At 38.8% G+C, this 25,979-nt stretch overlaps 1 protein-coding gene across 3 annotated transcripts in view; it reads right to left on the reverse strand.

Annotated features, from left to right (window-relative positions):
• The window catches only part of ascc3 (activating signal cointegrator 1 complex subunit 3), a 337,899-nt gene that overhangs the window by 89,969 nt on the left and 221,951 nt on the right, over positions 1 to 25,979 (reverse strand). For all 3 annotated transcript variants that reach the window (XM_088013868.1, XM_088013867.1, XM_088013869.1), the window contains 6 exons: positions 19,833 to 19,952; positions 18,838 to 19,002; positions 18,380 to 18,466; positions 10,714 to 10,890; positions 8,688 to 8,913; positions 8,332 to 8,486 (listed from right to left, as the gene is read on the reverse strand). In XM_088013868.1, the coding sequence (XP_087869994.1) occupies positions 8,332 to 8,486; positions 8,688 to 8,913; positions 10,714 to 10,890; positions 18,380 to 18,466; positions 18,838 to 19,002; positions 19,833 to 19,952 (930 nt within the window). The remainder of the gene's footprint in view (positions 1 to 8,331; positions 8,487 to 8,687; positions 8,914 to 10,713; positions 10,891 to 18,379; positions 18,467 to 18,837; positions 19,003 to 19,832; positions 19,953 to 25,979) is intronic.

Genomic DNA, 25,979 nt, shown 5'->3' on the forward strand with positions numbered 1-25,979 from the left:
GACCAAGCCCACAGTGCATCAAGATCGAGACAAGACCAAGACTTTTAGGGTCCGAGACAAAGACCGAGAGAGGTCGAGACCTGTGGTATGTAGCTTTGACCAGTGGCCAAAGCTACATACCACAATAAAATGTGAAATATGACCAAAATTGCTTCTTAAATTAATCTGAAAGATCCACATTCCCATAAAAACACATAGATATTAAAAACTTTGACCTGAAATAAATTTAACCAATATAATTATCAATTCAAATTCTTCATTCTGCTTTGCTTTCCATCTCTGTGCCACAATCCACAGAGATTACATGCCATCCCTAAAAAGATGGCATGTACCCCAGAAACCACCCATATGGTGGTTTCTGGGGTAGACAGAAACCACCACTGTCTACCCCATTAAACATAGCATTTAATGATGCTTTAATGGTAAACAACGCTCAACTATGAACACTGACCAAGGAGCAACAAGCAAGAAGTAACCAAGCACAAGGTGGGCACCATGACTGTTCTCACCCTCTCTCCCGCTGCATGAAGCCAGGCAGCACAGTGCTGCAATGTCTGCCCCATGACAGGTGACGAAAACAATCAAAGAGCAATGAGCATGTTCTGTGTGCTCTTCTGTTCTTGTGTGTTATTTGCTGATTAAATACATATCAATGTATATAATTAAACAAAATAATAATAGCTTCTGCAGTGTACGCAGAGGATTACAAGAACAAAGAACGGCTCTCAGTGAGGCTCCAGTCCTATCGTTTATAGTAAAGAGAAATCCAGAAGAATCGGATCGTTCATGTATGTCACATCACTATATTGCAGATTTTGGTCACAGAGTTTTCTCATACATGTGACACGTCAGTTAAAAACTCCGTACAATAATTCAGTGCAGTGAGTGACGTTTTTTCATAGCAAGTACAATTTGTCCTTGCACAGCTAGCTTTGCTAACATGACATCCACATAGCTTACCTTTGTTTGAGGTTCTTTTCTAAGTGACGATAAAAGGTAGACGTAGTCTCCACCATCTGTGAAAGTAAAGCGCTGCTGAACAGGGTCGGGCCAAGCCTCCATGGGGCCATAAGCAAAATTTGATTTTGGGGCCCTCTATTTATGCTAACATTGTGGATTGCTGTAATCAACAGTTATACGCACACGTACTGTAAACTTATTGCATCTCTTATGGTGCTGTTTACATGATATTCTACACATGTGTAACATAGAATACATTTATCGGCCAACCAATTTATTGGCCAGTCGATTTGTGGGAGTTGATTTCCTTAATTTTGGGGGATCGTGATCAGCCAACAGTTAAATTATGAAGCCAATCTTATCCCCTGATCTTATCTCGGCCAACAAAGGTTTAAAAATCACCCTCAGTCCTCTTCTGCTCTACAGTAAGAAGTTTGACTGAGAGACCGGCCTAGCAGGTCATGTCTGCACATTTACAGTTAACAATATTCACCCCACTGTTGCCAACTCAGTGACTTTCATGCTATATTTAGCGACATTTCAGACAAAAAAAATTGGTATCAGCCAAAGTCGAAATCGGCAGGTCAGGCTTTTTAAAGGTCAGTAACAGGGGATCGGCCAGAAAACTGCAATCGATGCAGCCCTACTTAAAATGGAATACATACACACATACACCGCGTTGATTCTGAGCCTTCAAATGATTTTAACATAAGTTTCACCAGTGTTGTGGTACTCGAAGTTGGTCTTGGTCTTAAGACCGATCTTAAGACCATTTTTTTGATGGTCTCGGTCTCGACCGCATTTGGTCTCGGTCTTGTCTCGGTCTCGGGCGCTGAGGACCAGTCAAGACCGCAACTGTGAAAATATCACTAAACGTACAGCATTCTGTCCACTTTATTTGTTAACATCTTTGTTTTCAGTGGATGCAAAAACGCACCGATTAAAATCCAAGCAACCATGTGTTTCTGTTACTCCCCTATCCCCCTCCCCTCCTTTCACTCGCGCGCGGCGCTCCAGGACATGCGCAGTTGTTTCCTCTCAGCGGCAGAAAATGTTTGTCTAATTGTCAGTAATATAATAGCGCTGCAAAAATAGTAAGAAATCCGATGGCCACAGCTAACTCAGCAGCGCTTCGCTTTCACAGACGGTGGGGACGTCTAACTTTTTTCGTCACTTAGAAAAGTAGCTCAAAGAAGGTAAGCTCCGTTAACGTGATGTTATCAAAGCTAGCTGTACAGAGACACATAAGCATTGTGATGAAAAATGTTATCACTCACTGTGCTGAATTATTGTGCGGAGGTGTTGACTGACTTGTATATGGGACAACGCTATGTCCAAAAGTCTGCAATATAGTGAGGTGACATTCAGAAACAGTCGATTCTTCTCCACGGCTCTTTACTTATTAGATAGGACTGGAGTGTCGCTCACTGAGAGCCGTTGTTCTATCAGATAGCCATACGCTGTCAGGATAGCATACATGCATTAAGCATTAAGAAATCCGACCGTCAGAGGAGTTGTCAGTTCACCATACGCAGCAAGTTATGATGAACATAAGTCATTAAATTGTTTTCAACGATAACTATATAGATATACATGTGTTGTCATGGTTTCAAAGTGTATTTAAAGCAGGGTCTGGCTGCTGCTGGAGTCAGCTACAACACACGCCCGTGTAAAACTCACTTAACCGCTAAGTCAGGATGCCATACAACTGTTAATAACAAAGTGTATGACGATCTACGTCATGATTCTATGTTGTTGATTAAATGAAATCTTATGATAATGACGTGTCTGACAGATATAGCCGGTGTTCTATCACATAGCCATACGCTGTCAGAATAGCATACATGCAGTGAGTACCATGCCAGCGCATGCGCATTAAGTCCGACCGTCAGTGTAGTTGTCAGTATACGCAACAAGTTATGACGAAAATAAGAAATTAAATTGTTTCTAATATGACATAATGTGATAACTAGATAGATATACATGCGTTGTCGTGGTTTCAAAGTGTGTTTAAAGCAGGTCTGGCTGCAGCTGGATGCCATACAACTGTTAATAACTGTTAATATGATGATCTACGTCATGATTCTATGTTGCTGATTAAATAAAATCATATGGTAATGACAGCGTATGCATGTCTGAGCTAAGCGTACGACTATCTGACAACGTATGCTGATCTGACAGAACACCGTGATCTGACCTGACAGAACACCCGTTCTTTGTTCTAGTAATGCTCTGTGTACACTGTATCATTATTTTATTTAATTATGTACGTTAATATTTAAATTAACAAATAACTAAAACACAAGAACGAAAGAGCACGCAGAGCATGCACATTGCTCTTTGATTGTTTTTGTTCAAAGTGGCAGCTGTAATGTCTGCCATGGTGTCAGACTACCTGGCTTCATGTACTGGGATAGAGAGTGAAAACAGTCACGATGAGCGCCTTCTGTTTGGTTACTTCTGCTTGTTGCTCCTTGGTCAGTGTTCATAGTTGAGCGTTATTTACCGTCAGTGCATTGCCTCAATTGCTATGTTTAATGGTGCAGACAGTGGTGGTTTCTTATATGAGCAATATGGGCAAATGCCCAGGGCGTTATGTTTTTAGGGATGGCACAAGACCATCACACTTTTTAGCACATAAATGGAATATTTAATATTGGTAAAATGTATTAAGTATTTAATATCTAGGTGTTTTATGGTAATATGGATGTTTCAGATTATTTTGAGAAGCAATTTCGATCATATTTTACATTTTATTGTGTCATGTAGCACGGCCGCTGGTCTTGGTCTTGACTCGGTCTCGACTCCCCTCAGTCTTGGTCTTGACTTGGTCTCGGACCCCAAAGGTCTTGGTCTTGACTTGGTCTCGGACCCCAAAAGTCTTGGTCTTGTCTCGGTCTCAATACACTCTGGTCTTGGTCTTGTCTTGGTCTCGGGTTAGGTGGTCTTGAACACAACACTGAGTTTCACATAACTTAGAAGTTGATGTAAAAATAATGTTTGTTTTAGCCACATAAATGATCATGCTCATCAGCAAACATATCGACAACTACAACCGCTCATTGATATATTAATGTAGTAGCCATGTAGTCTGATATAAAAACATTTTGCTAGACAATGTCAAATATTGAGAAGTTTTAATTGTTGTTATCAAATGTTATCAAACACCATTTTGAAACCAAAAAACCTCAGAAACAAACCACAACCTACAAGCATTGTAGCATAAATGTTTGGCTGTTGAACTGGACTGTGAAGGTCACTATCAAGCTAATTTTCTATTAGCAGCTTAAATCTTTTTGATAACCAAGACACATTAAAACAAACCTTTATCCTGGCTTTTTTCTATTCTTAAGAATAGAGACATCGTTTTGATTACTTATCTTCTGCCCACTGGCGGCGCCAGGGAGGATTTAGGGGGTGCTATAGCACCCCCTGGAAAAGTCATAGCACCCCCTTAGCACCCTCTGAAAATATTAGATTTATTTATTTATTTTTTTTTAAATGTAATTTAACATTTCTTATTTGTAGTTGTTGTGGCATGTTCATTAAAATACACAAAATAAAAAAAAATCAATTATTATATATTGAGTTAAAAAAAATACAACAGGATTTGAACTTTGCGTATTATCATTTCCAGGAAACAATTGACATAATGCAGGCTCCGCCCCCATGCCCACATAGAGCAATCCTCCCCCAGTCATTCCAGGGCATTTGTAAATTCCTGACCAATTGGCGGTCACAATTTGTCCAAAAGTGCCATGGCTGTTATCAAAATGAACTCACAATATTGACAGTATTTATCATAGCAAACACGCTCTTTTGTTCTTGTGTGTTAGAGATTTGAGGAAAATAATAAATAGTCATGGTCCAAGCTGTCAGTGAGGAATGTGCAATCCCCACAGCTGTTATCTAGAACATTTAGAGGGTGGAGTATAATTTATTACATTTCCAAAATCAAAAAGGAGTCTGGAATAATAGAAGAAATGGATCATTGCCTACAGTTGACCTCATATCCATTTGAATGAAGGACGGGAACTACCATATGTTAGTCAGCATGAAGATAACCTGTGGTAAACATCCAGTTTTTTTTTTTTTTTCATACGGATGGTCAAATCAAACCCTTAAGCTGCAAATAAACACAAGTAAATAAAGAAAACCAATATGACAATATGACCCTTTGCAAATGATGTCATTCTCTTCAAAACTCCCTCTGCTCCACCATGATGGTCGTCAAAACAACCTAAGCGCTTCTGTAAACCCTGTCATAAAACATACATGTGGCAGTCTAATATTGCATTTATTTAGTTGATTTTGCAGCAAAAATGGTCACAGGATACCATGGGTTGGCTGCACAAGGTGAAAACAAAACTTGTCAATTTATTTTATAACTTGTAACAAGGAAAGATGTGGCGGCAATCGATAACAGCCATCAATCATAACAATTGTTAGCCCTCAGTGTAACTGTGGACTTGCAGCGAACACTTTTCACAAGGTAAGAAAATTAACGTTCATATGCTCTATGAGTAAGTATGATTAGAAAGATATCCATTATCCCATTATGGCAAAGGTTCACGTCTAACCATGGAAACAATGTCACACCATCATTTAGCCTAGAACAGTGGTTCTTAACCTTTATTGAGGTACCAAACCCACCAGTTTTATATGCGCACTCACTAAACCCTTCTTTAGTGATAAATAAAATATGATTTTTTTTTCCAAAGTCTAGTTGGGTTATCCAACTAGAGTCAAGTTAGGTAACCCCAAGATCACCAAGTCTTCTTAAAAGGTAGAGTCTCCAAGAATGGTTCTTCAAAGTATAGTCGGTGTTTTCAGCAAAGTTGAGCTTTCTGTCCAGGAACGACCCAAGGTATTTAAAATTTGCCACAGTTTCAACAGGTTGGCCTTCGAGAGAAACTGGAACCACTTTAAGGTCTCGTTTAGGTCATTTAATTAGCTCTACATTCTTAAGAGAATGAAAAACTAATAATAAATAAAGACTTTGTGGTATTCTGATTTAGTACTGTAATTATATTAGTTTTGTTACCACCTCAACACCACTAGAGGCAGTAGCAGGCCCGAAAAGATGTGACTAAGGAGCAGATTTAGAAGTACACTGAAAGCTACAGAATTTGGTAAAAACTATGAGCTGCGCTGAAGTAAATTAAAGACACAAGTTGATATACATGCTAAGAGTGAAACTCTTTCATCACGACATTTACTCAAGCAGTCTTTCCCTTTAACCCTAACCCTCTTTACCTAGTCTTTACCTCCGCGGCAGAGGCTCCACTGAACCCCTGAGACCGACTCATCAAACCCCCGGGGTTGAATAGAACCCAGGTTAAGAACCACTGGCCTAGCATGTACTGACGAAATTGGTCAGCGTCTCGTCTGTATGTTCTTAAGGCTGCTCCCGTTTAAGGAGAGACACTGTTATGACATACTGACATAAATCATATGGTGTGAATTCAGGTAAAGTTGGTAATTTGATCAACATGTCAGGAGGGAGAAGGTACAGGTCGGTTTGTAATCTAGCTGTTTCAAGCTTCTGTAAATACCGGTGTCTATGAACCTCAACCAGGTGTGTTACGTTCAAAGATAAATTAGCTTGACTAGAACAAGAAATCATGAATAAACTGACAAAAACAACTTGGGAAAACAACTTTGGTCGCTCAGTTCAACACTCCCGATCCTCATTTCCGAAGTCCATCATGGCGCCTCGAATGATTAAGTGACATAGTTGCAAAGGGTCAATACTTAGGTATCCCCTTTGTCATGAATGCTGTTTTAACATAAACAATGTAATATATTATCTGGAAGTAATCTGGCTAATGGCGCAAGGCTCCATGCTAACGTCTAAGCATCAAATTACCACAAATCAGTCTGATTAAATTAACAATACTAAACATCTAATCATTTCCAGATCAATAAGTGATCTTATTAATCACATTATTCACTATCTACTTGATAGGTGACTGTTGATGTAAGACTTTTTAGTCCACCTGACCTGTGTGTGGGGGGAGGAAGGAAGGGTGCATGTGTGTTGACAACTTCAGGGAACTAAAGATCCTTCATAGCACCCACAGTAAAATACTTAGTGCCAACCCCTTCGCACTTGCAGAAAAAAAATTCTGGAGCCGCCACTGGTTCTACCAGAGCTTTGGACGTTTGGATGCACACTGCACGGCAGGTCATATTACCGGTGAAGCATGCATGACCTACCACAGCCACCAGGGGGCCCCAAGAACATTTTTTTTTTCTATTTGTCCATAAAATAATGATTTCTAAATACATTATCAAATATATATTATTGTAAAAACAAATCACTTCATAATGAAATTGTGTGTTTTTGTTATGGCATAGAAATCGTTACTTTAAAAAAAAAAAACCTGCTTCACCTAGGGAGCCCCTAGTGGTTCAGGGGCCCTAAGCGGCTGCTTGGTTTGCTTATGCCTTGGGAAGACCCTGCTGCTGAATTTACATGTCACTATATCTCATGATTTATGTAGCAGGATTCTACCATAGACATCTGCTGCTTAGAGAAAACCACTGCACATGTCTTGGAGTGACGCGTGCGAGTGAAAGGGGAAAGTGACGTGTGACAGCGGTAACAGAAACACAATTTCTAGGTCATGTTATTGCTTTGATTTTAATTGGTATGTTTTTCATCCAGTGAAAACAAAGATGTTAACATATAAACTGGACAGTATGCTGGCAACTTAGTGATATTTTTGCAGTTGTGGACTTGACCAGTCTTGAAATAAAATCCAGAGTCCCCAAATCCCGAGACAAGACCGAGACCAAATGCGGTGAAATCCGAGACGAGACCATTAAAAAGTGGTCTTGAGACCAAGATTGGTCTGGAGTACTACAACACTAGTATCAGGCAGAATAACAGTATAGCATAAATAATAGTTAGAGGATAGTTTTAGCAGCAGAAAATATTCAGAGCCTTTTTCAAGGAAATCATTGTTTTAAAAACAAAAATTGGCACTAAGACATTAAGGCCCACCACAATAACCAATCACACCCTCAGGATCCCTCTAGGGTTCCCTGCAAAGGGATAGACTGCCCAGGACAGAAATTGTGATCTGATGAAATAAGCCCAAAAGAACTTTGGTTAGAATCGGAGAAGCCTCAGCAGGTCTTCTGCAGCCTTTCCTTCAGGACTTCCCAGTATTTAACTCCATCCATCTTTTCATTATACCTGCTATCCTCTCACTGCTTAGGTAGTCATTTCCACAGCATTAGGTAGTCATTGCCACCACCACGTTACTGTGCGGATGCTTTATGTACAGCTCTAGTTTTTCCACATAAAATGAAGCATGTAGGTCATCTCTAAAAGCTTTCATAAGAATTTCTGAATTTATTCACCTGGTCATTCCAGCGGAAATCAGGAGTGATGATGAGTCGCACACGTAAAACTGTGCGTGTTATTGGCTGGACGCTTGCCTCCATTGTGAAGGCAGGAATCTGGTGGACGCACTGCTTGACAGTTAATCCAATGTTGACATGGTGCAGCATGTGACCTGAGAAAACCACAACTTATTTACAATACTGAACATGCAGGTTACAATAAACATGTTTTTAAACATACCCATGCCTCAGTGTTCAACAGCTCATTTAGAAATTACCAGAAGAATATTTCAGTGCAATTATCAGTAAAACATTTACAGAAACAGTTCCATGTCTGATGGATGTATTTTGTGAAAATGGTGTTGTGTTTTTACCAATTTCATCCTTCTTCATTTCCTTCAGTTTGTCCACTGTAAGCCTCTTCTCCTCTAAGCGGTTGAGTATGACATGGCTCAGGTTGGGGAACTGGCGAAGAGGGTGGGCAAAGCCCCACAGTCGCCTGTCGATCACCTTGCAGAGGTTGAGCAGTCGGTAAGTCATGGCAGGCCAGCGCTTCCTCAGAGCGATCTCGAACAAAGCTCTGACAATCCGAGCAGCGTTCTGACAAAGGGAATGATATCAAGAGTAAAACAAACTAAACCAACAGAACTACATGCACTACAGGACACTTTTCCTCTTTTTTAAATTTTTTTTAAGGAAGCAACAGATTTAACAGTAAAGCTGACAGTTGAATTACATGTTTGATGTGGGACAGAGGCAGAATGCAACTGCTGCAGTGTTCAGCATCCTGCACTCACATGAGTAATCATGTGCAATCAGGAGGAGGTCTGGCTTGCTTCAGATATGCAGGTGGCTAAAGCTGTACTCTGATGGATTGCTTGAGTAAGTTGGAGAGAGGAGGTCAGATGGTAGAGCTTACTGATAAAGTGCTCAGCTGTGGTCAGCTATGATTGATCTAGTCAGGTGTCAATGTGATCAGATTGTCTGGTGAATGTGCTTGTGAAGGAGGACCAGTGAAAGCTGATGCCTGAAGTCAGGGCAGATCTAACACGTCCTAAAAACCAGCCTGATAATCCTTGTTACACTACGCTGATCTTCAGCCATGTGCTGGTGTCCAAGGCAACCAGAGCAGTAATGCTGCAGATTACAGCTTTAAACCCAGAGCTAATATTACTGAACTGTACTTTCGACTTTGTGAAATCCAGCATAAGACACATCCTGAGTCCCTGTGATTTACTGGGATCATTCTGGATGTTTTCTCTATGAAAATGTTTCTTATCCATTAGGAAGAAAACATTTCAGCTAAGTTTTAGCAGCTGAAACTTAGCTGCTGAAAGTATGTTTAGCTGTGGTAATTTTGTTCACCATCAAAACACCTCTGGGTTATTTACAAAGAACAAATAGCTGTTCTATTCAGAATACACTATATGATTTAATTTTGTTACAGCTCACGTAAAAAAAAGTCCAGTAAAATTGGAATATATTATTAGTCTGATATACATTTGTCAGTCGTCGTGTCTTTGCCTGCTGGTGGTGTGGATTGTTTGGCATACCATATCTGTGTGTGAATGTGTGTATTAATGGGTAGATTAATGGAAAGCACTTTGAAGTCCTCTGAGTCGATAAAGTGCTATACATGCATATAACATTTTTTATTATTTTTTTAAGGATTTATTTAGTTCTAGTGGCCTTTATTTGAAAGTGAGTTGACAGGAATGTATGTTGTGAGAGAGGGATGGTCATCAGATCAGGATTCAAACCTGTGACAGTAGCATAGAGGAGCCAGGAGTCTTGCACCCCTGTACCACCGCCGTACCCATGTTTACCCTTTTACATTTAAATCAATCCTGCTAAAATCACATTATAGTCTGTTTGATTATAATCTATTTAAATGCCCAAAAGAAATACATTCCTGCTGTTCTATGACTTTGCCTTAACCTCTCAACTCTCCACTCATACAGGATGTTCTGTTGAAGAAGAGTGTTGTTCTTGCTGTAGAAATGGCACAAAGCACAGCTCTGTAAGTATGTGATGATCAAAACTTATTTATATTTATTAGATTCAGGAAAAGCTTCATGAGTCCACATCTACCAAGTTTCACAGAAGAGAGAATATGAATATAATGATGAAAGGAGGTACAACCTCAATTCCAATGAAATTGGACATTGTGCAAAACATAAATTAAATAAAATATGATGATTTACAAATCCTTTTCAACCTACATTCAACTGAATTACAAAGAAAAGTAATGTTCAAATGGATAAACTTTATGGGGCTTTTTTTTTTTGCAAATATGCCTGCAACACATAGGCAACACACACATAAAAAAAACTTGTTTGGAACATTTCACACCTGAACAAGTTGACTGAAAACCAGAGAGTGTCATAATTTTATCCCTACCTGTGCCACATATGACAGGTCTGAGACGAGTGAGAAGCTATCAACTTCTCCCCGTCCAATGTAAGTCTGCAGCAAAATGTTAACTTTGCCATAACTGTTCTCCACACCGCCCGCTGCAGAAAGGATGCAATGGTTTTGCAGCAACTGATCCAGCTCCTCCAACTCCTCATCACGGACCTACCAACAGACACTGCGTTAGTGGTGCTGACATCTAACGGGGTGAAGTTAGTCACAGAGTAAAGGTAATATAGTAAAAAAAGTAAAAGTAAAAAAAAAGTAAAAGTAAAAGTAATATAGTAAAGGTTTACATACATAAAAACAGGTAAAAATTTGGTATCATGTGCAAACTTCATCTACAAACAACGCACAATCAGGGCTGCATAGCAAAATGAGGAGAATCGAAGGGACTCTAATTTAGAGTGTCTGTTTTCATGGATATGCAAAGCATATGCTGATCATCGGAAGTGCAAAATACTGGGAAGAGGATATGCAAATGAAAGACTTACCACCTGCAATATGATTTCCTAAACCTGAACCAGACTGCTAGATCTGTTTTTGCATTTATATTTAACACTTTTGAAAAGTAGGTGTAAGCAGTCATGCAGTGATGTCTGCGGTCACTGAGGAGAGCAGGAGGCATAGATACAATGACATGTCATTGCTTATCAAATATTTGGATCATTTAAAGAATACGATTAAAAACTAGAAAATTCCTGCAGAAATTTTAAGGGGCCTGCCAAAGTGTGCCCGTCGGTTTGGACCCAGCGTTCCGATGCTGTTACACATGCAAATCCCATGTGTAACAGTGGTTTTGTTAAAAACAGTTATCTAACATAAAAAAGAGCAATTATATGATGTAAAAATTGTCAAGGCTTTTATTTTGAAAATTTTCAATAAGCTTCATTTGAAATTGCCACACTAATTTCATGTGTAATAGTGATCGGGTTAAATCAGTTATATAATGCTCAAAGCACAAGTAGTTTATAATACCAGCCAAGTCCTCCTCTATAGTAACAGACAGTTCCGCCATGTTGTAGTTCTGACCTTCTCCTCTGCCCTCTGTATTAAAGTGTTCCGCCATGATTATAACTACAGAGTCTTTGTAGTCCAAACCAGCTGCTCTGCCTATCTCTGTGTTCTGTTGCTATAGCGATGAAACTGCAGTGTGTGTGTCAGAGACTTTATCTAACTTTATGAGACACCCACTCAGTTTTAATGAAAAAAGCAGTCCGAACGACTGCTTCCCGTTCAGGATCCGTAAGGCCGATCCAAAAACCGTTTGAAGCATATGAGAGGGCTATTTGTCGTCTCATTTAGTACCGCGATTCATATCTGTAGCTCATTCACAGTAATTGCAGTGATGAGAGAAAAATGGTGTGCGCTGAGCTCAGAACATGAAGAAAGTTGGTAATAGTTAATTTCTAAAAACAATTTCAATTTTCATAGTAAAGATTTTAATTTACACTCAAAAATTCAGACAAGTAATTTTATGTAGCAAAACATGAAAAGTCACAGGAACTGTGTATTCTTCCCACAATGCATAGAGATCTGATTCAGCGCTGTCTAGGACCCGTTGCTATGGTAATTAATGATCTGCACCTGGGCTGGCTCTCTCTGTCAGACAAGATGCAGGTTTCTATACTTGTGAGACACCCAGCGTCGGTCTCCAGGACCCTGACAAAAAACCATAAGCCCTAGGAAAATTTTGAAAACATTTTACAGGAGCAGGCATGTGTATCTATGTCATGACCAACTTTGAGATCAATAGGCCTCTATTTGTGCCTGTGAGGGGGAGTTAAAAAGAGTTTTGTAGTCAGACCTCCACTGTCCTGTGTGTGTGTTTCAGAGAGAAATCTTAGTGATGCTGTGAGTTCCTCAGACTAAAGTTTTTTCGTTTTTTTAAATTTATGTTGTCATTTTTACACAGAATCCCAATAAAAATAATAGCTCCCTTCTCGGCATCGAGCCGCACGATTTGATACCACTTTTGTGGGGGTACACGCAGCGGTACGAGCCGCATTAACGGTGATGGAAGAAAAATAAATAATCTATAACTAGAAAATTCCAGCAGAAATTTTGAGGGGCCTGCCACCTGTGCCCATCCCTTTAAACCCAGCGTTTCAAATTTGTCATGAAAAATAGATATAAGCAATTCTGACATACTTAACCCAACACTAACACAGAGTAGCTGTGAATATTGTCAAGTATATTATGATATATGTGTCACCATATAAGCTTCGCACATGTGATTCTCAGTCATGGTCCAAAGTAAAAAACATGAAGAAATTTGGTAATAGTTAATTTCTAAAAACAATTTCAATTTTCATAGTAAAGATTTTAATTTACACTCAAAAATTCAGACAAATAATAATTTTATGTAAGCAAAACATGAAAAGTCACAGGAAATATGTATTCTTCCCACAATGCATTGTGAGATCTGATTCAGCGCTGTGAGAATACTCACTGCCTCTGTCTGGGGCCCGTTGCTATGGTAATTAATTATCTGCACCTGGGCTGGCTCTCTCCCTGGTTTCTATACTTGTGAGACACCCAGCGTCGGTCTCAGGACCCTGACAAAAAACCATAAGCCCTATGAAAATTTTGAAAACATTTTACGGGAGCAGGCATGTGTATCTATTTCATGACCAACTTTGAAATCAATAGGCCTCTATTTGTGCCTGTGAGGGGGATTTAAAGAGAGTTTTGAAGTCAGACCTCCACTGTCCTGTGTGTGTGTTTCAGAGAGAAATCTTAGTGATGCTGTGAGTTCCTCAGATTAAAGTTTTTTCGTTTTTTTTAATTTATGTCGTCATTTTATCTCATAATCCCACTAAAAGTAATAGCTCACTTGCCGGGATCGAGCCGCTCGTTTTGATACCACTTTTGTGGGGGTACACGCAGCGGTACGAGCCGCATTAACGGTAACGGAAGAATAATAAATTATATTTATAATAATAATAATAAAGAGGCGTTCTATTGGGTGTAGATTAATAGGTGCCTGCCATGCAATGCATGGAGGCAGTGTCTGACCTGCTTTGCAGGTCAGTCACTGCTCTCCCTATGCATTGCTTATGGCAGGCCCCAATAAAGAGACATTCTATTGGGTGTGGAACAATAGGTGCCTGCCATGCAATGCATGGAGGCAGTGACTGACCTGCTTCGCAGGTCAGTCACTGCTCTCCCTATGCATTGCTATGGCATGCCCCAATAATAATAAAAAATTTCCTCCATCAATGCCTATCTTGAGCAGCAGGATTACCAAAAAATTCCAGCACACCACCTTCACTTTATGGCAGCACACCATTATGTCTTGAGGCTCTGCGGGTCAGGAGAGCATCTATAAAGTCCAGAAAAGGTTATTCAAATTATATTTTATCTGCTGCATGCTTCACAAATTGTCTGTGCAGAAGATGTTGGCTTGGGGCAGATTAATGTAGCCACACAATATTTATGTGATTAAACCAAACTAAAACAAAACAAAACTTAAATGAACTTAAATATTGGATTGTTGGACCACATTAAACCTTTAGAAAACCTGAACATGAACAGCCACAAAAAAACCATAAAATAAATAGTAGGTAAATGTCCTGTGCACAAGATTTCCCCCTGCCTCCTGTAATGGCTTATATAAAGCATAATCATGCATAGGCGTAAATCCCCAGGAGGGGGTTCGGGGGAGTCTGGACCCCCCCAATCTTGGAAAAGTCTAGAATTGTCCCCGTGCAAAAAAAAATAATAATTGAAGAAACGTTTGCATTTAAATAATATCAATATGAAAAGGCAAAATAAACAAAAAACGAAATAAATCTGCCATTTATCTCAGAACAAAATAAGAATACATTTTTAGATCCCCCCCCCTAACCATCATTAGAAAAATGGTTCATTCCAAAGTGTAGGAGGAGCAACAGCAGCCATAGACATAATATAAGAGTAGACCCCGCATTGGCTGCTCCGGCGCAGGAAATACGGCGGCCATCTTGGAGCGGTCGTCCTTCCTACTTTGCTCAATCAAAACAGCAGAAGATGCCTCAGCACTGAGGGATATTGTTGTTCGGACCGATGGACTATTGATGTGAGGGCTCCACAAACAACATTTCATAAGTAAGATGGACATATTATTGTGTATATTTTGTGATTAGAATATTACTTTAATGTATTTATGTCCACCGGTGAGACACCAGCTAATATTAGCTACAGTGCTTGGTGTAATACCGGGGTTCAACCCCGCGATAAAGGCTAACTGAGATTCTGTAAATCTAAAAAAATTAATTATTCTCTAACACTGACTTAGATTATCTGACACAAGAGCCTACATTATAAATGAAACAATGTGACATATATTATAAAACTTATATTATGTGTTATAACATTCACCAGCAAAGTTTACACAGGTGGTAAAGACTATTATTTATATGTAATTCTTTCACTCTGTCAAAAGTAAGATACATCCCAAATCTTCCGTTTTTGTTTTGAAGGTTTCCTAAAGACACGATGTGAGGAAGAAGTGGGAAATATCTTTAAAGAGAGACGGATTCACTGCAGCATGGATGAATCTCACATCGGATTTTGGACTCAATCTCAGCTGCTGAATCACTCTGAAGCTAGAACTCGTCGGCTGAAAAACATATCTATATATCTCTATATATCTATATATATATATGTATGTATAAACATACATATAAACATGTATCCAATATATATTATTCAGTATTAATCATCATTTACTTGTGTCATTATTAATCATTATTTATTTGTGTTTGTACAGTTATATAAATATGTATTGATATTACTAAATAATTTATTAAATAAATTATGAACGGCTGTGTGCTTTGTGAAATGCTCATCATACAGAATATTCCATTCCTATTCTATTGTTACAGCCACTAAGCATATTTAAATATGCTGAACTATGTATTAAAACATACTTTAAAAATACAATTGTTTATAAATGTAGATGTTTGAATATGGTTTCCAGTAACAAAAAAGCGTGTTATGATCGATCAAATGCGCTGATATGTCATTGTGCTGCTAAACACATAATGCTGAGTGGAGTGGTGGACCGCTTCAAGATGGCCGCCCTAAATCTCGTCAGCGACAATAGGCAAGAGCGGTCCATGAGGTCCATGTCTATGACAGCAGCGCTAACCATAGACATGAAAACGTTGACGCCTCATGGAGCGGGTCGGCCCGTTGCTGCGATACGCAACAGTGTCCACCATAATGAATGTGGCCTATGTGCCAGTAAGCTAATACAGGTAAATGGACCGAACTTCAGAAATTGCCGTTCTACAAAGTATTTTAAGTTAATGCCTGTCATTGACACATTTTCTCACATACATTAATATATTTGGCAATCAAAGAAATGACTAAAGACAGAGTTTCTAACTTTTGATGTGATTATTTAATTGTTTTGGGGCATTTCTGAATAAAGAGCACAATGTTTTTATTTGATAGAAATGATTCTGATAATTTTTATATTGACATTGATGAACAGACACACTTTTACAGTGTTTAATTTAATATATTTACATAATTCCATAATTTAATGTACATTTAACTTTTCAAGACAAGGAACAAATAATTTTCTTGTAATTATCTTTTATACATCATTGAGGAAATGACTTTTGATTTATAAATCAGTCATTGTCAAACATTAAACTACATATTTTTCTTACTTTTTTCCAGAGAAAAAATATTTATTACAGTTTACATCAACTCTGCTATTGACAACAGTGAAAAATAATTCCAACAGAGTAAATTATTTTTATTTAATTACATAAGCTGCATTAATACACTAGTACTTCAGATTCAGATATTTAAAAATATACAAAAAGTGAAAGAATAAAACATTTATTTATTATATTAGTAACACTGGTCACAGGCAGGGCTTCAGTCTGCTGGTTACACTGGGAGAACTCCAATAACTTCTGAGACGTCCTGGTACACAGGCTAAGGATAAAATGATCCAAAAGTGTAATAGAAAATATATATATTTTTCCTTCACATTCAGAAAAAGACACTTTCAGAATGCTGAGGCTCTGACTTGTAGCATCTTTGTAGCTAAATACCGACATGGTGAAGCTGAGTTGGGAAACAGACTGAAGAACAGCAGCTCCAGCTCTGATCCTGACTGATCTTTCCTCACAAAATCCCTTGGTTTTTAATTAACTTCTCCTCTAACAACGGTTTTTCATCACCTCTCTCTCATTAGAAAACAGTATGAAAACATTAGCTGCTAAGCTAACAATCAGCGGTTACTTCGGGCCAATTTAACTACATAGGAAATATTTTTCAGTTGTTTAGAAGCGAATTTCTGGCTCCCAAGTCAAGTAATTCTGATCTTTCATCCTTACCTGTAAAAGGTAATGCCAATGAATCCAGTTTGTTTCGTAAAACGGTTGAAACACACAGCACAGGACTTAAGGAGCTCCGATCCTTTGCTGCCACATAGAAGATGGCGGACGCTGTTAAGTACAACTCAGCGCTCCATGAGGGGTCTACATATTTATGTCTATGGCGCTAATGACACAGGCTGGTCAGAGCCGCTGAAGTAGCTAGCTGTTGCTGTAGTTCTGCATCACAAATAAAACCCCCTCCAGAAAGTAAATACTTACAGCAAAAGACATGTAAACATTTTATTTACTTTCACTGCTCAGTGGGAAGAAACACATTAACAATAAAAATAAGACTGCAGTTTGTTATTTCATTACTTTGACTGAATCATGATAAGCTGTCGTATTAGCAAAACTGCTACACTGCTTTCATAGACTTAAGCTTTTTTGTTAAAGGTAGCAAACATCTCATTCATATTTAACTCTGAGTTTTAGCTAATTACAAGAGTTTGAAACTGGAGGAGGGGCTGAGGAAGTGGACCCAGCTCTGTGTGGGAGCCGAGAACAGAAGAGAGAACAGATAGAAAAACAGAAAGCTGCCTTTATTTCTCACTGTCTCAACCCAGAACCTTTAAAACCACAAAATAAAATCTGAATATTTTTCTATATAAACTCTCGTGCTTTAAGTGTTACATTTAAATTATGATACTCCACAGATATTCATTTCTATATACTTATTTATTTTCAGTCACCCAGGACATGACAAAACTAAAAGAGGCTTAAAAATAAAGCAGCTTAATAAGTTATAATTTAAATAGGTCATAACTTGTATTGGGAGCCATTTCAATAAATCAATGTTTATGAGGAATTTTATTAAGAGGAGTTACTCATTAAAGCTTTTGTATTTAGAACCTTAAATTTTTGTAAAGGTGGAGCAGAGATTAGAACAGTCAGACTGAACAAAACTCGTGTCTAAGTAACATTTGAATTTTAGTTTTACTTCTCAGCAGGCTGCTTACTGAGAAGAAAACATGTTTGATGTACATCACTAGTCATTTTTGGTCCTGCAGCTTGAATGTGGTTTAAAAACTTTTAAACCACATTTTACTTTACATTTCGCCGACCCCCCAAAATTGCTCTTAAGAAATTTTCCTGTTAATAGTCCCCCCCCCCTTCCCCCAATAATGAGATGGGATTTACACCCTTGTAATCATGTTATATAAAAATATTATTGGCTTATCTTGGTTTGCAATTTTTGGGTCAAGTCAGTAACACCCCTTATTTCCAAATTATCACATAAAGATGAATAGACAGTTCAGCATCAATCCTCCTACCTTCAACTGATCAAACTCCTCTGCCTTGGACACAATACTGAGGATGTCTGCTTCAGTCTTCTGTGAGTTAAAAAGTTCGTTGAATGTCTTCATGCATAAAGAAAGTGGAAATGTAAGTTAGAGGAGTTACATCTGGTCTTTCAGGATGTATATTACATTTAAGATCAAAGAAGCTGGCAGTAATTTCAGTTTGATGCATCAGCTTTCCACAGTAAACCTAAACCTTTGAATAGTGGCAAGTGGAACATTGATCAACATATCTGATGTGTAGTTGCTTAATGATTTAGATCTTTTACCCCTTTTTGTCAAAATGCCATGATTTTTGCTGGTTTCATAATTGGTGACTATGCGATGCTTTTATGATGTAAAGCACTTTGAACTGCCTTGCTGCTGAAATGTGCTATACAAATAAACTTGACTTGACTAAACATCCAAAAGACACTCAAAACTGGGTCTACCTCAATGGTATTATATCTAATATAGAAGTGGCTGGCTGTCCTGCCCAGGTCTGTAGAGGCGAAGTAGCAGGTGCGCTCATCAAAGCGGATCATCCTGGCCTTGTCCAGCTTCCGGCCAGACTCCACCACAAGCTCCTTCCTGTGCAGCTCCAAAGCTGGATCCATCTGAGGTACAAATGCATTTCTTGTCCGGTTATGTAGGACTGAAATATTTTCAATTACTAACATTCAATGAATGCTTAACCATTTAGAGGGATCCTATGAGATTAATTGTATCTTCATCAGCTGTCATATTTTGAGCAACTTTACAGCTGACTTAGCAGGGAATAGAGTTTTGATTTATGACCCGAGTCTAACCCAGCCAGAATTATTTTCTAGATGGTAGGTCTGGGTTGGACTTCTGTGGTGCGTTTAATAAAGCCTGCAATATCAGAGAGAAAAACAAATGAGAATGTTCGATATAAAGTTACTGTAATCTACGTATTATTGTGTAAAAACAAAACTTAGATGGATTTAACTGGATGAGGAAATAACACTGCATGCACACGAAGCTCTGCTTGAGCAGCAGTGGAGATAGGATCCTATCAATAACACATCCCAGAAGAATTGTACATAGCTCACCTTGTGGTTATAAAAAGTGACTAGATGGAGCTGGAAGATGGTAAGCAAAAGCTTAAAACAGCAGGAGTTACAATGTTTACTTAAATTGTGGTCTTAAAACAAAATCAGTAAATTCAGAATTAAAATAATATGTCGAGTTTACTTTAGGCTCAGGCCTAAATTTAAGTCAGTTGGGTTGGATCGGGCTCAGACACACTGCCTACAGGCTCGAGCTGGGTCGGGTTGGATAATTTAGATATGACCTAAACTCTAGCAGAGAGCTGTTTAAATTGACAAAAACATGTTTCTGTTGCCGGCTTCATCTTCTATACATTAAAAGTAACAAATTATTCTGGGAGGCCTTTGCCAAGAGGAGCAACAAAGGCTTCACCAACCTGAAAGGCTTTGTGGTTGATGCCATACACCAGTGGGTTGGCCCTCATCCGGACATATAGATATGTGTAACTGAGCCACTTCACAGCCTCCTCCACATTGGTCACAGTTCCCAGAGCAATCTGCAGGACAGGAGCAAAAAGGAAAATCACAGCTTCACATCCCCTCAGTGTCATTTTCAGTGGTCTCTGTCACCATCCTCTGGATGGTTAATGAAAACACAGTCACAAAGATTCAATTCCTTCTATTGTTATTCCATGTAAACTAAATAGAACCTTTGAAGTTCAACCATAGAACTAGCAAACATATGAGGTTACAGTGTTAGTTTCAACAGACAATGCAACAGTTGCACTATGTGTGAGCAACACATTTCACAACAAAATGGGGGAACAAGTATTTGATACACTGCCAATTTTGCAGAGTTTTCCACTTGCAAAGTATTTAGAAGTTTATAATAATTATTATGGGTAATCTTGATGGAGTACCTTAGTAATTAATTTGCATTTTATTGCATAAGTATTTGATATGCTATCAACCAGTAAGAATCCCAGCTCTTACAGCCCTACTAGTTTTTCTTTATGAATCAATCAATAAATTAATCAATCAAGTTTATTTGTGTAGCACATTTCAACAACAAGGCAGTTCAAAGTGTTTTACATCATAAAAACACACGCAAAAATACAAAGTTGTAGAACACACAGTCAACAATTGTCAGGGCCGTTGTTACACATCAAAATGTTGGTTTATGTTTCATTCATCAACGATGCCGTAATGGAACAGGTCAGAAACATTAAATTCCTGGGGATACAGATCACTGACACTTTGACCTGGTCCCACCAAACCTCTGGCCTGGTGAAGAAAGCTCAGCAACATTTGCATTTTTTACGTCGGCTGAGAAGAGCACACCTCCCCCCTCCCATTCTCACCACTTTCTACAGAGGGACAGGAGAGAATACACTGACCAGCAATATCTCTGTCTGGTTTGGAGCATGTAATACCTCAGACTGGCAACGTGTGGAGAGAGTGGTGAGGACAGCTGAGAAAATCATCGGGACTGAGCTTCCTTCCATCTTTGACTCCGCTCATAGTCGCGGCCTGTCCAGGGCTTGGGCGATTATAAAAGATCCCTTCCAACCTCAGCATGGTTTGTTCTCCCTGCTGTCCTCTTTGAAAAGGTTCAGCAGCTTCAAAAGCAGAACAGCCAGATTCCATAACAGCTTCATCCCTCATGCCATAAGACTACTAAACTGCCATCAGGGGTGCCGCCAGGAATCTTGGGCCCCATGACAAAAAATTAAATTGGGCCTCCTCCTGTGCACTTGCTGTTATAATTTCTTGAGTCTTTTTACATGCAACAGTCCGCAAGCAGTATGCAAGTAGGTTGCTTACCTTTTTGGTAACACTTTAAGGGGACTGAATAAGACTGTCATGACACTGTCATAAACATGACATAACACCTGTCATGAACATGAATAAGCCTTCATGAATATTTATGACTGTAGTCATAAAGCGTCATTCGGTAAATTATGACACTTTTAATACAAAGTTGACATTATTCAAAATGTCTTTGTTATGACAACTTGACATTAACCAGGAAATCATTACTGTTTAAACTTTACCTTTAATAACATAAAGTTACCTAATTTTTAAAGTGCAATCATTAATTATTTTATAACAAATTTATATCAGTAATGATTTCTTGGTTAATGTCAAGTTGTCATAAAGACATTTTGAATAATGTCAACTTTGTATTAAAAGTGTCATAATTTACCGAATGACGCTTTATGACAACAGTCATAAATATTCATGAAGGCTTATTCATGTTCATGACAGTGTCATGTCAGTCTTATTCAACCCCCTTCAAATAAAGTGTTACCAATTTTTTTCTATTAGTTTTAGCTTACTGAAATGTCTCTCCCCACGAGCAACAGTCACAGACAACGTGCACAATATACATGAAGCTATCCAGACTTCTCAAAAAATGCTATATAGTTGCATTTTATTCAAGCTGCAGTACATAACTTTAATAACAAATATATTTTCTCCATATTTGTTAAAGCTGTCACCATGTCGTGACAGTTTGCTATGAGACAGATAATCTGTGAAAACAATCAATCTCCTCCACCTCCTCCCTGAGTTGCTACTGATGTCTAAAGAAATGTGCCGTTCTGACCAAAAACAACCAATCACAACCAGGAGAGCTGCCTTAGTGCTGTCAATCAACCTCATTCACTTACTGCAGTGGTCCCCAAACTTTTTCCTTCTCTGGTTGGGGGCCGGAGATTGTTGATGGGGGAGGGGGGAAGGATTGGTGGGGGGTGCGTTTCTCGATTGATTTTTACCCAGAAAGCACATGGGCAAAACCCATGAGTGAAACGGTCACTGGGACTGACTAGAACAGGGGTGCCCAAACTTTTTGAGAGCAAGATCTACTTTTTCTCTCACCAGCCACCTGAGCTCTACCTCATGACACAAAGACATAAAAATTGCAAATTAAACTCTATTGACTTATTTTATATGCGAATATGCATCAGTTATAGCAGAAATAATAAAGTGACAGAAAACCTGGCAGTTTCTTCTTCAGTGAGATTCTGAGGAGGTTACTGGTTTCTCAGTCAGAAGCTGGTTGCAAACCTGAGGCCAGCAGGTGTCAGTCATGGTGGATCTGAAATTTGGTTTGATGACCTCAATATGAGAAACTAACCAAGAGCCCAGAAAAGGTAAAGGCAAATCTTCTGAAGTCGGGATATAATTAATTTAATTTCACATAATTATCGCGGTAGAATTTGTTAAAACTTAATGAAATATATTTGTCCTATTTGATGTTTGTTGTGACGTATGCTCACAAACAAACGAGGTCCAAGTTTGTCGTTTATTGAATGTTCAGAAACTACAGCGGACAGGAGCCACAGCAAAGGTAAACAAAGGTAAAACAACCTGAACAGGTGAGCAACTCAAAACCACTCCACCTTTTTACTTTGTCTCTTTGTCGTTTAAGCACACCCCTTGCCGTGGCAACCGCCTGCGCCCGCAAGCCGAGCGGAGATTATGTTAAAAACACAACATTCAGTCCGTTACGATATCACGTTTCCAGCCTTGATATTTATTCCTCGATTATTAATAAGCCTCTCATAACACAGCGGTGGTTGAGTAGCTAATTTAAACTCCTGCTCTGCTCTCAGTCGGTCTTTGAGTCGCTTTTTTTTTCTTTTGTTGTTAATGGGACCGAAACGCACTGAATTGCGCAACACCTTGTTCAAACAATAATTATTGAGATTATTAATTTTAACACATTTCGTTGATTTTTTTTATAATTATTCTTTTTTAATGAAGCTACAAACGTTTAGGGTCTTAGTGAATATTTTGATAAGCCCGTCAGAAGAGGAAGTGCTGGTCTCAGCGTCCTGGTGGCGTTCAGATTGTCATCTGCCGAGATCGACTCAAAACCTTCCGCGATCGACGGGCACCCCTGGACTAGTATATATTCCATTGAGAGAATGTAACTTTAGCATATTAATTTCTCATATGTTAACATAAAGGCTCGTTTTGAAGTATAAGTTGCTACTTACAGGCATTGCTTAGAAGAATTCAACCTGGAATGCGGCGTTCATAACAGACACGTGTGTTCATCTGCTCCACCGCTAGCAAACAACCATACTGATTAAATAACATAAAAGTCAAGCAGTTCCCTAAAAGTCCAACAGATGGCAGCAATGCACCCCACAGTTTACAGGACACAGTTCCTGCTAAAGAGCCCCCTGGTTGTTGAATAAAAATCCACATATAAACCGGAAAATACAATAAATGAAAAAAAATCTGAACGCTCTCTGGTATTGTTCAGGGGCCGGACCAAATGTGGAGGCGGGCCGGATCCAGCCCGCGGGCCGTAGTTTGGGGACCCCTGACTTACTGCTAAATATGCTAATGGTGGAGAAACAACTTATTACGAAACGTATTGCTAGTTGCAGCATAGCACAGAGCAAGGGGAGGGAGGATGAGCAGCCACATCAGATTGTGATTGACAGCGCTAAAACCGGGTCCGAGGGGTCCGAGACAGCTCCTGGTTGGATGAGCAAAGATGTGCCTTATTTGAATAAATTAAAAACAAGAACACGCCTTTACTATAAAAGTTTGTACACAGGAGTAACAAATCAGATTTTGCTCTTTGCAATCTCTCCAAAGACGTCTTTGCTTTCCTTTCTTCCTTTCTTTCTTCTTCTTTTCTATTTGTCTCAGGTAAATGAATGTCTGTTTTAGTGTGTTTGAAGTGTCTGTGTTGTCAATGTGATTTTATACTTTTAAATAATAAACTCTGAAAATGCATGACATGGAGCTTTGATTGTTAACTCTGTGTGGCTTTTATTTCCACGCATGGCATCATTGAATCCGGGAGCACAAGAGAATATAACGAGCCAGAACCTAATGATTTTTTATACTCTTAATACTGCCACAGTCGTTCTCGTCTTCTACTGACTGCTGCTGAACACCGTCACCGTTAAGTGCTCCAAGCAGGAACGAACCATTTCAGGCAGATTCAGGGGGGTGTTCAGGGCAAATATAGATGTGTGCTTTTTGGTCTGGGAAGGGTAACATTTAATTTTTACTGCTAAAATCAATTTTAGAAAACACAATATGATTAATTTTGTAATTGACAGGGCCCCATTTTTTTTTATTTCTATGAACAAAAAATAAATAAAATTGTGGGGTGCCCCTTGTTGGTCAGGGGCCCTTGGAATTGTCCTAACTTTTCCCCTCTTATTGCTGGGTTTCAGACACGTGACCCGGATGACGTGCAAAATTCAGGTGGAGGTCCAGAAGTGGATTTCTCCAGTTAAAAGCAGAGCAAAATGGATCACAGCGAGTAGCTAATGCCCTAAATAGGCTGGAAAAGACGAGGCATCTTGAAGTGTATATTTAGGATATGATCTGTATTATACTGGTAAAAAAGATTTCCCTAATCTTGAGGATTTACCCGGTGTTGAGGTGATCCACATAACTATTGAAGCTGCAGACCTCATATTATACCACAAGCCAGAAGAAAGTATGAAAAAGCCTGGAGAATGTGATCATTTAGATCATTTAGGATCAAAAGAAGCATTAAATGACTGTTGACTTGTTTCTGCCGGGTGAGTAGTGAGTTGTGCTATTTTAAGTAATTAGTCTATGATAACAATGCTATCACTAACAACAATCTAACCCATGTTATTCCTATGAGGTTGGATCTCCTGGTAAATAATGTATTTAGCTTCTGTAAACCCAAATTCATGCTGGAGTTGTATGTTAATGTTGAGTGGTTGTAGTGCACTGGATTCAGGTCCAATGTAGGTCAACCATTGGCAGTGATCTACAGAGACCCCCATGTTCGTGTCTGGCCATGAATATATTTCGTGTCCAGACAAGAACATGTGGAGGAATAGTCACAGCTCACTCTGACTTTGTGGCTGCGTAGGTTATATTTAATTTATTTAGCTTTTTTTTCTTTTCTTTTTCTTTTCTAGCATGAAGGTACCACTGAGTAAACATTGTATTTTCTGTTGCTGACTTGGCACTGAGCTAGCTGCTAACATTAGCACTCTGAGGACAGCCACGCTAGGGCATGAAAATAATATGTCTTACCTTACATATGAATGCTGGTCTTTCTAAGTAACTGTCCAATAAAATATCTGAAAATACAATTCAAACAATGCGATCGTTACCTGTTAGAAAGTTGGCGCTCCAAACTCTGGCATTTAGTTTCTGCACCTCTTGTTTTTAGCTGTAGATTGTTGATCTACTTTTCTCCTCTTTTCTTCTGTAAGTTTTTTTTAAAATGAACTCCCTTGTGACCAACTACCTTCGAAACACGAAAATAAAATTCATCTTTCTTTCTATTAAAACAGTTGGAACAACCATACAGGATACAGACTTTAGGCATTTTGATGCTGGGTCAACAGAAATAAATGGGCTGCATTTACTTTCTGTCCTCCATCTGCACTGGGTGACATCAGTGCTATGTCATCTGAAACCCAGATCCACCTTATTCCTGGGAGGTTTACTGTAGAAACGATTATGGGTGTTTGTTGGAAATACTGTATGTGTTATCATTCTTATATGTGTATAGCTTATTGATCTTACCATAGCAGTCTTATATTACTATAGCTTATTGTGAT

This window comes from Poecilia mexicana, unplaced genomic scaffold (assembly GCF_051168715.1).
Source record: "Poecilia mexicana isolate PSO_F unplaced genomic scaffold, ASM5116871v1 scaffold_16, whole genome shotgun sequence".
NCBI classification, from domain to species: Eukaryota; Metazoa; Chordata; class Actinopteri; order Cyprinodontiformes; family Poeciliidae; genus Poecilia; species Poecilia mexicana.